The sequence below is a fragment of the Strigops habroptila genome, chromosome 2 (genome assembly GCF_004027225.2).
Source record: "Strigops habroptila isolate Jane chromosome 2, bStrHab1.2.pri, whole genome shotgun sequence".
NCBI lineage: Eukaryota > Metazoa > Chordata > Aves > Psittaciformes > Psittacidae > Strigops > Strigops habroptila.
In genome coordinates, this window is record NC_044278.2 from 54,733,444 (window position 1) to 54,746,669 (window position 13,226).

At 36.8% G+C, this 13,226-nt stretch overlaps 1 protein-coding gene across 2 annotated transcripts in view; it reads left to right on the top strand.

Annotated features, from left to right (window-relative positions):
• The window catches only part of PPP2R3B (protein phosphatase 2 regulatory subunit B''beta), a 49,601-nt gene that overhangs the window by 34,702 nt on the left and 1,673 nt on the right, over positions 1 to 13,226 (top strand). For both annotated transcript variants that reach the window (XM_030477340.1, XM_030477341.1), the window contains 7 exons: positions 2,896 to 2,982; positions 3,398 to 3,554; positions 5,440 to 5,488; positions 6,748 to 6,837; positions 7,653 to 7,828; positions 11,280 to 11,398; positions 11,481 to 11,587. In XM_030477340.1, coding sequence (XP_030333200.1) covers positions 2,896 to 2,982; positions 3,398 to 3,554; positions 5,440 to 5,488; positions 6,748 to 6,837; positions 7,653 to 7,828; positions 11,280 to 11,398; positions 11,481 to 11,587 — 785 coding nt within the window. The remainder of the gene's footprint in view (positions 1 to 2,895; positions 2,983 to 3,397; positions 3,555 to 5,439; positions 5,489 to 6,747; positions 6,838 to 7,652; positions 7,829 to 11,279; positions 11,399 to 11,480; positions 11,588 to 13,226) is intronic.

Consider the following 13,226-nt stretch of genomic DNA (forward strand, 5'->3'; position numbering starts at 1 on the left):
ATTAAATTTTCTCAACAGTAGACTTGACAGCAAATTCCACTGAAGTCTTAAAAGATTAAAATTCCTTAAAATGACATTCATTTCACTTTCTTTGTGCGTGTGAAAAATCGCTTAATGAATATTCTCCAACAAAAAAAACCAGAGTTGATCATCTTTTATCCAGTTTATAGTTTGACCCAAAACAAAACTGTGGAAGCTTTTCTGAAAGCATTTGGGTTTGGTTCCTCACATCCTTCTTACAGACACTTGCAGGTGTATCAAGTATGTCCTGCTGCATTAGGTTTTGGTTCTTGTTGTAATGATTACATGAGCTCCCAGAACTTACTTGTCCAATGTGGGTGAAGCAGATGTTCTTCCTGTAGGTATTTTTATTTCTTAACAGATTCTAGGTTGTATCAAACCCTGCCCTACTTAAAATTGTGAAAGCTTGCTGCCTGTCCTGAGGATCCGTGGGAGGGAAAGGTCCTGCCATTTCTAGTTACTTTTCTTTGGAGAAACAGCTTATTTGAAGTAGCCTTGAGTCTAGGAATATTGAATAAATCAGTGCTTAGGAGTACTTTACTAACAAAGTCTAGTGTAGTATTCAACAGAAATCAGCGTTTAATAAAAATCCCAAGAGTAAACTAGTACTGCTATGAATATGGCAACAATATTTGCAGTACTATTCTGCAGATTAAAAAATGGCAGGAAGATTCTGTGCTCGCTCTTGTCATATTTGAGGATGGAATAACTGCTGCCCAATACAGTCTTCTAAAATTCTGCCCTGCAAGTTATTATCAATAATCACAGATTATTTTCTCTAAGATGAAATAAGGCATTTCATACCTGTATTCAATTAGCTTTACCTTGCTACCTGAAGCTTTATCTAAAGGATTTTGTAAGCGCTGTAGTTAGGATTTAACATCTGTTCACACCAATTTCCAGCTATAAATGATCCATTCTTCTGCTGTGTTTGTATATACATACATATATGTGTGTGTGTGTGCATATATACATTACATACATCTCTTTAGTGAAGCAAGCATCTTTGTCAGTGTTGTTCAACCATGGAAGCAATCAGTTCTGTCTGCTAGGCTGTAGTACAGGTTGTTTGTTCAGTCTAGTGGTAAAGTTGGGTACATATGAACAAGATAAAGCCGAAATGTGTTAAAAAACATTTGCCCTAACAAATGAGATACTACATTTAATCTGCAAGTATGTTATGTATATATCTGAACTATGAATTCTTGAAATTGTAATGTCTGTATTGCACTGTTTCTTCTTCGTTCTTACAAACCACTGTGCAGCATAGTGAGGAAGGCAATTCTCTGACAATTTGCTTATACTCTGCTTCTATTCACTGTAGAAAAACGTTTAAGTCTGTTCCCAGTTGTCTTTAGCAAACATTCAATTTTGTTTTTATTTTTAGCCCAGTGAAATGTGTAACAGATGAGATAATGACATGCAGATGGATTAAGTTGCAAAGCTAAGGCAAAACCTTTTTAGAAAAAAATTACTTTGTAGTGTAGGCCAAAACTAGGCCTTCCCTAAACTCATGATTAGAATTAAGCTAATTAAGTTTCAAAAGTAGGCTAGTCTATTCTCCTTTCTGCATTTATTGAGCCAGCTGTTCTTGCTCAAAGTAAGAGCTCTAGAGCTTGCTGCGTGCTACAGTTTAAGCTTTATTTTAAAACTTTATGAATAAATTACTCTCCTATTTGTAATTTAGAAATGATTGGTTTGCTTAAACTATTGATTTTCTGCAATTAAATTCTGAAGTGATAAAAACTTAAAACCTCTTCCCAACTAAAGACTTCATTATTTATTTGGGGGAAGAGGGTTTCTAAAGAGATGGGGTTTTTAGCTCGTAAAATGAAACACTACACATGCAATATTTAGTCTTGCTAATTCACAGGTATAATCAATCTCCAATTAAGCAGTAATAGTTCATAATATGTTTAGATTTTGTCTGCTTTTTTTAGTGGTGAATGACTGACTTGAAATATATCCCTGGTTGACTTAGGTCAAGCGGATTGAGGTGGATACTGAATTTGGTTAAGAAATAGAAAAAAGGCATATTTTAAAGTCTTAGTAGTTTGTAAACCCAAACTAAGCAAATTATGCTGGATGCATGAGTTTACCAAAATAGTGTACATGTAAAACTGATCTACGCAAAAGTGCTGGATACTCAACTGAATGCATTTGTTTCTGGTTCCAGTATCAGTCATGGCACAAGAACTAGTCATCTTTCTCACATAGATTTGTTTTGTTTTGTTTTTCAGTTAGAAAACATTTATTTTCTTCTTTTAATGCTGTTGACAGAGTTTTTCTCAGGTAACTTTAAATAGAATAAAATTAAATGGGGGAAAACATATTCCTTCTGCACCTGCAGGAAGTATTTCTGTCACATGTTGATTTGTTGTATTTGTAGGCTTCAGAAGTAGCAACATCCCCCTGTATTCTGATCCTTAAACAGTTCCTGTTGTATTTCTGTAACTTCATTTATGAAGTAAAATACTCTTATAGTAATAAAGGTATTTAAATCTGAAGTAATGAGATACATTAATGGGTTTATTAGATGATATCCTGTAGATCTCAAAGACTGGGAGGTAGTGAAATTGCCAATAAACATATTCTGAATAGCATGCAATTATTCTGCAACTTGACTGTGTGAGATACGGGTACTGCAGCATTGAAATAAGACTTATCAAGATGAATTTAGATACAAGATTTAGAAATGGTTTGGTAATACGATGTATAAGAGAAGCATCAACCTGCTAAGTAATGAGAAGAATAGAAGTAGCGGGTAGTGGGTTCTTGTAATGCAGCTGAGCTAAGACTGATCTTTGACAAGTGTTTGGGAGGGTGTTTAGTTACCATACCTAAGATCACCTTTCCATTTTCTGTTTCTTACAGGTTATACAGAGAATATTTTATACAGTAAATAGGTCCTGGTCTGGGAAAATAACTTGTAACGAGCTCAGGAAAAGCAACTTTTTGCAGGTACATAATATCTGTAGTTTTGCAAGACAGATGTTTCTACAAGTTTAAAAATTGCATTAACTAAATGCTTAAGGGAGTAACATAAGTAGCATTTATTTCTTTTCCAAAAACTAGTGAAGGCTTAATTGTATTAGTTCTCATAGACTATAATATGTCTAAATGTCATCTTTTGTCTAGAGCTGTATATATGCATATGTGTTTAGTCTGGCTGATCTTCTCATTCTTTTGTGGCCATGTTAATTTTCTACCTTGTGTTCAGTCTTTGCTGTCATGCTGCATGGTGTGCACTGTCTCTGAAGATAAAAATTGTTCCACTGAAATAGCATTAGATTTTAACTTGGTTATGAGAACTTGGATCATTCAACAAATGTCTTACAATTTTTTTAATGTGTTCTGTTTATCCTTCTGATAATAGAATGTGGCATTATTGGAAGAGGAAGCTGATATTAACCAGCTGACAGAGTACTTCTCATATGAACATTTTTATGTTATCTATTGCAAATTTTGGGAGCTGGATACAGACCATGACCTCTATATTGACCGGAAGGATTTAGCTCGACATAATGATCATGGTATGACAAATGAAGCACCTTTGTTTACATGTATTAAATAACCTGTAAACTTTCAGCTGAGGAAGTGGTTAACTGCCAAGGCTGATGTTCATGAGTCTGCTGGTACAGCTGACCCTGCTGACTCAGTGAAATAAAGCAGGACAAGTCATCTATGACACTGCTCTGTGTCTTGCAATACCAAATCTGAGGAAAATTCTGAATTTGAATTCTGATCTTGGCAGAGAAGTAGAGGAAAACATCATTAAGTCTTGGTATATTATTAATAGCTGTATTTGGCAGTTTGGGGTTACCTTGGAAACAATCCATTTTACCAATATTGTTCAAGAATCATGGCTCTTCTGACAACGTAGGGAAAGAGTAGAAAAAGGCAAACGTACATTCAGTTATTCTGCTTACTTTAAAGTTTTGCGAACTCAGTTGCAGTACATCTTGGTTTAATACTATTTAGCAGCTTTACATTTTCTGCATTCTCCATACGCAATGACTGTGATTTCAGAGTGTTGCACACTTGTACCTTGTATGGAATTCTTGGGGGGTTTTTTTGGAAGCTTTGTGTCCATTGTTATCTTAAAAGTGTTCCCTTCAGAACTGGAATGCTTCCTTACGCACAAAATTTCTATGGACTATTATCCCACATTAAAAAGAATAACACAATTCTGACTGCTTCTGAATCTTGCCCACTGAAGTCTGACTACACTTTAGGACACTGAAGAAGGAAAACTTCTTTCATTTGAGTGGTTGCTCTACTGAGTTAGTACACTATAGAAAGGAAGCTGAACTGATATGATGCTACTTGCGATTTAGTTTTGCATCCTTTAAACCACAGAATACTTGTTAAAGCTTGACAGCTGCTGCTTAATGAGAAATAGACTAAATAAGAGCATAAAATGGATATGATAACCCAATTTTAATTTTAAACTTCTAGGGGTTTTTTTGCTTGTCAACAGTAGATAATCTGGTTTCATCGATTCCTTCCTTTTGTACTGTCACTGATCTAAAATTAGGCTAGATGGAATGCTTATATGGAGTAAGAAAATATTCAAGTATGTAACTGTTGCTAAGGCTGAACAACTTCAGTGTTTCAAAAGTAGATAGGAAGAAGCAGCAGCACGTGTGTCTGAAAAATTGGCTGTCCTACAGTTCTGGGGATAAATCCTAAATGGGGACTGGCATCCTTACTAGAATAATACAGTGATAGCCTTACCAGAAGTATGTAAAACAGATGAACTATTTGAATGGTTAACCAGCTGCTTTAATTACCAGTATTTCTACAATGCTAAAAAAATATTTCAAAGCTGGAATAATAAGTAATTCTCTTTCTGTGGGAATAGTATCATGTGCTGCGCTGAGTACCATCCACAAATTCTTCAGGATAAATTGAATATCCTTTACAGAGGTAGTGCTCAGTTAAGACATGTCTCTGAAATCCCTGAAACGGTTTCAAAATAGAAGCATGGATCAGAACCATGTCAGAAATAGACCCATGTCAGAATCAGTTAGGTATGCTCATTATGTGTGAATGTGCCAATTCTATTGTGGCTCTTTGCCAAGGTCATATAAAATATAATGGCACTGGAAAACATGACTGACTTGTCAAAGAACTGGTAAATGCTGTCTTATTAATCAGCTGATTTTGTTACTTTTATTACACTACTATTTCTGTATCAAGACTGAATCAAAACTTGTTGGTTCTGGCTTTGCTTCGGAGACTTTGTGTTGAGTGATCCTCTCCAAGAGGACTTAAAGGGATTAATGAGCACTACACTTGATCTTTCTCACAGATGTGTCTGTCTAAGAGGGTTCCAGTAAACTCCTCAACTAGACAATACAAAGCAAAAATTACTTGTATATAACTGACACGATTTTAAACCTTTTTTTTTCACAGCAATTTCAAATAGGATGATAGAGCGGATCTTCTCAGGAGCAGTAACAAGGTATTTGCTTTGTATGCTAATCTAAATCCAATTAAATGTTTGCTTGTTAAATAGTGTGACATTCTCAGAAAAAAAAATGCCTTTCCCTTGAAATGGAACTGTGATTTTTCAAGATTTAGTAGTGTAGTTTAAACTCTAGTAGTAGTAGAGTGCTCTTGAAACCTTTGGCGCAATCCAAGTGCTTTACTCTCCTTTCTTTATGCATATGAACATTGCCTTTCAATGTTGTACATTTTAGCAGGGATGGGAATGAGGAAGGAAGGAAATGTTGACATTGTTGCTTTTCCATCCCTCAAATCAGAAATTTTCAAATGGAATTGGGCTTTTCAGTACTACTTGAAATAGCAATGCTTATTGCATCAACAGATTTTCAAAAATGCCTCCTGCTGAGTTAATTCACATTTCTGACAGTCATTCTTTATTTTTTTCCCACTTGGATTGACTTCCTCTTATGTATTTATGGCATTTTTAGTCATTTTTGAAACATTTTGCTAACACAACATTCACAGCTAGGAAGCAACTGATAAATAACAAAAGCACAAATGAGTGAAATGACACTTGGCAGGCATATGTCTAGAGCTTACTCCTTTTTTGGGGGAAAGACAAATCATGCACCATATTTTTCTAGACATTTTGAAGGGGAAAAAAAAAAGGGAGTTTAGGAATGAAATGTATTATGTCTAGGACTGCTGACCTGACTTTTTACTACACAGGTTGACCATGTGTCTTCAGACGATAGTTGCGTGCTGTGTTCTGTGTTGTGGGAACAGAAAGAGACAATTATGTTCTTGTCATGAACACTTCCTGAATATCTTTATTTAATTTTTATCTTCATGTTTCCATTCCACTTTTAGCTAGTGGAGTTCAGTACAGCTTTAAGTTCTCATCACTTTCACCTAAATATAAACTCTAAAAAATGTGTATTTATGTATACTTTTTTTAATTAATTGAGAGATGTCTTCTGTTAACTAAGCAGTGGTATTGCTGCCCAGGAAGGAAAGCTCTAAGTCCTTCTGGAAACATGCTACCTTCCTCTTCCACCTGCTGCCTTAGCAGTAAAAACAGAAGAGAGACACAAGCTCCTTGTCCTAAATGATCAAAGTAGTCTGTGACAAGTCACCTTGCAAACACTGCATCATTTAGGAGTAAACAAATGGTACCACGGAAAATAATCCTTGATTTTTGTTTGGTAAAAACTAGGGTTTTTGAAATAAATTTTCTATTTCTTTTTTTTTTTTTTCCCCTCATTGGCCTTCAAGAGGTAGAAAAGCACAAAAAGATGGGAAGATTAGCTATGCTGATTTTGTCTGGTTTTTGATATCTGAAGAGGACAAAAAGACACCAACTAGGTAAGATTGAATTTATATTTTAACAGAAATAAAGACTGACCATATTGAATAGTTTTCCAGTCCTTAAATGGGGACCACTGATGCTCAGCTAGAACTCTGATGGAAGAAGCTAAACTGTAAAAACATGATGTGCTTTGGGTGACCTTGCTTGAGCCAGGAGGTTGGACTTGATGACCCCCAGTGGTCCCTTCCAGACTCAACCATTCTTTGATTCTGTGAGTGAAAAACTTGCCCAGTTCTTTTATCATTCTTAGTTATCAGTGTATCCTGCTGCTGTAGAAGTCTATTTTAATGACTTTTAAGAAGCTAATTAAATGTTACTGTTTCATACTCTGTGCAGCCTCCTTACAGACATAGATAAAGGAAACTTCAGTTGTTTCATACTCCAGTGACTTTGGGAAACTATACACCTAGCATTAGCTATAGGATATTGATAAGAAACCTATTGCATGATACGTTACTGGCTTTTTCAATATGAAAAGAAGAACTTGGGGTTTGATGCATCAATTGATTTTTATCATTGTCTCCCTTGAGTTTTTATGTAAAACTACACTTTAGTCCTCTCCTGCTTCACCCACTCAATTAACAAGTGTGTTTTCATATGCAATAATGAATGTCATGGCAAATACCAGTAACTCTTACCACAGTAGGTGGTGTTTAATGACTTTCTGTGGCATTATGGAGCGTAGTCTTATGTCTAGTTTTGCGTCTCTAAGTAGCGTAACCTTTAAAATGGGCAACATAAATTTGTATTTAATGAAATTTTGTAATAAGCTTGTGTAAACAGTTCTTTGCTATTAATTACTGAATTTCAGCATTGAATACTGGTTTCGCTGCATGGATCTTGATGGGGATGGTGCTTTGTCTATGTATGAATTGGAGTATTTTTATGAAGAACAGTGCCAAAAATTGGATAACATGGCCATAGAACCTTTGCCATTTGAAGACTGTTTGTGCCAGATGCTGGATCTCGTGAAGCCACAATATGAAGGTAATAAAATCCTTTTCCATCTGTAACTTAACGTTTCTCTGGATTTAGGGGTTAGTGCACCCTTAAGAGAACTCAGTTGGTCATACAAAGAATACTTCTTTAGGTTGCCTTTTCTCTAAAATGTGTTAGAGCTTATTGATCACCTGATCTTGCAATGGCAGGCAAGCGTTCATTTTCATACTAAAATTTAATTTGCTGCTTTAAAATTCCTTGTAGGCTTTTATTTTGGACTTGTAGCTGTGTTTGGTCTTAAATTAAATCTTGTCACAATCTGGCTGGGGTGATGCTCTCAAGAAAAACTCTTGACTGTTCCGTTTGCTTGCCTGGTATTTGTTCCAGTACTCATTTAATTGAGATTTCTTCAGAAGGAACGGTTTCTAAACAGTGTTTGGCTCTGTAGATAAGTAATGACTTATTTTAGGTTAGAAGCCTAAGCTGCCCTTAGGAAATTCATGTCAGGGGGCTTAAAAATATCTGAATAAGAAACTGTTCTTAGGTTTTGAAGTTTCAGATGAGTGTAGAAAATAGCCATAGATTGCATCCTACTTTCCCACATTTGACAGATAGGATCTTTAGCTGATGGAACTTCAATTTACATTTTACACCGGAAAAAAGTCTTCTGAATTGAGCATGATGCTCACTTCATATTTGCCTTTCTGAGCTGCTCATTACTAAAAATATTTTTGCATGACTTGCTAAACACATTGCTATGGTGTTGAAGAGTGCTGCATGTTCATGGCCTCTCCCTCTGTGCTGTTCCAGAAGATTATCTCAAGTCGTAGCCACGATGGATTAGTCTTCAGGGTTTTGTATCTAAACTTTTTATCTCAACACTTGACCACAGTTGGCACTAATAACCCTTACTATGGCTGTACTTTCTAACATGAATTTCAGTGTGTAAAAGGACTTGGAATCCTTGTAGAAACTCTGCATTACGATGAATTTAGAGCTTGCCTATTTGCTCTTGAAGTGTTTGATAGGAGCAGCAACCTCTATCGCATATAATAACGTTTGCTGGTTTTCAAGGTAGAAGAAAATTGTTGACCATCTTGTTTAATGCTTTTATTTAGCAAATGCAATGTTGTGCTCGTATTTCACATTTAGACACTTAGAGATGAAGCACTGAAGTTTTTTTTACTTGAATGTCGTGTTACTTTAGTTGAGTGTTGAGTAGGGTGGTTCTGTTTACTAGCTGCACGATTATGGTTAGAAAATCAAATAATGGTCTTGCTTATTGCCCACCTTTCTAGTATTAAGAATATTTAAATTACAAGAAACTTAATTCTGTTTTGAAAAGCCAGTTGTCTTTTATTGAGACATGGGGGGTTTTTTGCATGCTAAAGGAATTGAGAGCTCAAAACTAGAACATAAAGCTTCGTATTCTTATTTAAACCACGTTAAATGGATTTGGTAGGTGAAAGCACTTTTCTAAAACTTTTTATAGGTTATAAAACCTATAAATGTAAAAAGGCATATTAAGTATATTTTGGCTGGAAGCTCAATCCTAGATAGCGATGGAATGAAGTCTTAGACCAACATTGTCTTGTGGGGACAAGAGCACTTAAGGTGGAATGAAGCAAGCTCTGAGGAACACATTTATGTTACAAGGCTGCTTCCTGAACTCAGGGGTTTCCTCCCAGTCTTGTACATGATGCTTCTGAAAGGCTGGCATTTTCAGTGATGTTTCTGTTCTGCATGTCAAATGGAACAAGGTAGGTGTATCTCTCCTATATCATGAAGATGATAAAAGGAGGCTGTGAAACACAGCCAAAATGAGTTATTTAGGGAAACAGAAATGAAAACCAATTGTGAAGGGTTGATGTTTTGTTTGGGCGTTTTTTTGGTGGGTTTTTTTGTTTTGTTTTGTTTGGGGGTTTTGGGATTTGTGGTTTTTTGTTTTTTTTTTTTTTAATATAAAAACTGATGTTCAAAAGCAGGATTAGGAAAAAAACTTCATTTGTTTTCCTAACACAAAAACTAGCAGCATAAAATGACATTCACTCGAGAGGTTTGAAACAAAAGAAGGTACTTTCATACAGTTATGGCTAAACTAGCAAATACACTTTGCTGCAGGATGCTCTGTGTACTCCAAAGCAAAATCTTTAATTTGTGGAGGCCTGAATTAATCATCTCCAGTTCATTCTTTTATTTTTTTTTTTTTTTGCTGGTCTTTGAGAGACGTTATTAGGCATCTACACAAGTAGGCATCAACACAAGTGTTAGGTGCCTAAGTTCCCATTGCAGTAAATGGAAACTGGAGAGCAAATCACCGAACCAAATATAGGTGTCTAACTTAAATTGGGAGCTTATATAACTAGGATTCAAACCATTTGCTTGGTTGTGGAGAGTTGCTGCCACTTGAGATGGCCCAACACATCAGACATCTGTGTGGGTCTGACAGATACAACACAGGTGCCATGAGGGATTTGTGTCGTTCTGGAGCATCAGCTATAAGCCCGGCAGAATACATTACGGCACTTCAGATGGCAGCAGATGTAAGTGTGGCAACCATTTCCAAGGGGGATTCAGCTTTTGCTTCCCTCCGTTGTCCTCGAGTTATACTTTGTTAGAGGCTGGGATAGTCTGCTGAGGAAATACTGTTCTAAGTCTGGCATTTATTGAACTCTTCCGTAACATCTGCTATTAGTCCCTCTTTGACTGACAACAGAAGATTGGCCATATTTCAGGTGAATCAATAAAGGGGAGTTCTAAGGATAGTCACCTGACTTTCCCCTGTATATCTGGTATTTTTCAGTCTTTCTGCAGAAGCTTAACATTCAGCTTTGAAATAAAGTAATGTTTCCGAGACACCTGACAAATACTTCTAACGTTAACAGGTCCATTGATTTGAGTCTTTTAAGTAGCACTTCAAAAACAACCACCAAACAAAACAAACACATCTGAGCATTTAGCTTTCCTCTCAAGCAGTAAATATTGATCAGGCTGGACAAGTGTGACAAACTAGGCTTTATGAAAAACTCATCCGTTTGAAGCATAGTCACATGCCGCCATCTGTCATACATTTTTCTTTTCAAGTCGGGGAAGAAAAAGGGCCATTGCCAGAGGAGATTCCTACCTGCTACCCAAGCACTTCCTGGGAAGGAATAGCAAGCTCATGGAGACTTCTCTCTCTTGAGGAAGCTTAGGCAACTATCTGAAATGATTTTTAGTAGCTAGGCAAGGTAGACTGCATCTCACTCCAATGTATTGAAGGACAGTAGGATAAAGCTTAAGCAAGTAACTAATCTGAAATGTTTAAAAGCTTTGTCCACTTTGAAGGACACATCTCTAGATGTGTGTGTCATCTGTTCCCTTCAATCCCATTGCATTTAGCATCAGCGACAAATGTTCTTGAGCATAATGACGACTTAACTTTTCGATAACATTCCTCCACCTGTGGAGAAAGGATAATTTCAGCTCTTAATATCTTTTCTCATAATCTTCTTTACAGGAAAAATTACTCTGCACGACTTAAAGCGATGTAAGTTGACAAATGTGTTTTTTGACACTTTTTTCAACATTGAAAAATACCTTGACCATGAACAGAAGGATCAGTTTTCCATGTTGCGGGTGAGTATGTAGCTTTAAAAGTCTTTAGGTATGTGCTTAACAATGAATGGGTTTTTTTATAACTTGTGATGTGCTTGTTTAGGACGGTGAAGGGGAAAGCCAAGAGATCTCTGACTGGGAGAAGTATGCTGCTGAAGAGTATGATATCTTGGTAGCAGAAGAGGCAGCAAGTGACCAGTGGAATGACGGGTAAGAATGTAGCAGGAGGGTTGGTGCGAATCCTCTCTGCTAATATAGAGCCTCATCATCACTATCGTCCTTGATGCTATTTTTGTAGAATGTTGCTGTTTGTCATGTTCCGCTCTGTGCTCAGTGAGGGAGGAGGAACCTTTCCTGTAACTCAGATATTACTTGAGAGTTTGTTTTAGGCTTTTCTCCCTCTTCTGTTGGTCTGTTTGTTTATCAAACAACCACATCGCAGTAGTCATGTGTCCTCACCTCCCTGGTTTAAAGTTCTGCTGCTATTGCAACTGTCTAGAACTTGAGTGGTGAGCCCATTTTGCCAATTTTCAGATACAAAGCAGTGAAATTCGGATAGCTTTTTGGCTAAATTTGTCTCAAGCTCACTTGAGAGCTGATCGTTTAATGCAGGCTTCCTGGATTCCATTAAGATGCTTTAGTTCTGTCTTGCAGCTCTTAAGGCCTCTTACAGCTTTGCTGTGGGACACCCTGAGAAACTAGTTCTTCTGTCAGTTAAGATATGTTGAGGGTTCAGACATATGCTCTATGCTCTGCAAAAGCTAATCCTTAGCTTTGATTGCCAAGGAAGGATTTCAGCTGTTCCTCTGGCATTCTGTCCTGAGACTGCGTGCAGTATCGTTGGCAACTGACACTCACTGGAGGCAAAACACCCTTTGGACATAAGTAGTAAGGGACCTGCATGTCAGGAAGTGAGGTTACTCTGCAGCTCTGATTAAGGGTTTGAAATTGCTGGGCAGTTGTAGGCGAGTGTAATTTTGTAAAGGTCTAAGATAATGTTTAGACCCAATTTCACTCACAAGTGTGGATGGGATATAAAGAGCCTCAAAGTGCTTTTATTCAGATTCAGTCATGAACTTGTTGCCTGCAGCTGTTTCTCTGAGCTAAGTGCACGTCTGCAATTATCATTTAACTATTTCACTTTTATGTGATTATTGTTTAGACTGAAATATTTTGTGTTTAGATATTTCTCACCCCCCCAGCCACCCCAAGATATCTGCTCTTGGTGAAGATAAAAGCTGCACAGTTCACAGTCAGTATTCTTAGGGTCAGGTCACTATGTTTCCATAAAAAATGTATTTAAGGTGTAGCAGAAACTGTGGTTCTGTGGCTTTACATGGAAAGTGGACAAAATAGAAACTAAAATACAAAATGCTTCTCAAGTTGAACTTTATAATAGATTTTAAAATTTACCTTAAATATTCAGTTTTCAGTAAGCTTCTAAGAGGTCTTGGACACTTAGTTTTCAGGTACTTCCATGAAGTTTGTTCTCCCCATGTTACAGGCACAGCTTCAGTAATACAGAGAATACAGTGGAACACAGGGTATTAAAGCAGAATCCTAATAACCCTAAAACTTGACAAAGTGCACATTCACTCCTTAAGGAAAACCAGTGTGTTAGGGTAAGGATAATGTAGGGAGTACGCTGGGATATGGAGAAGATACATGATGAAACATACAGTGTGAAACATCAGTTCTCATTTATTTGAGCCTGGTGTTTGTCAACTCAAGTGACTCTCCAGTTGCAGGTTGTCTCTGCTTCTGGCATTAGCAGATTTGTCACAGATCTTGTAGGGGAAAACCTGACAATTAAGAGAAACACTTGTGGAAGCACAGCCTCCAAAATCAT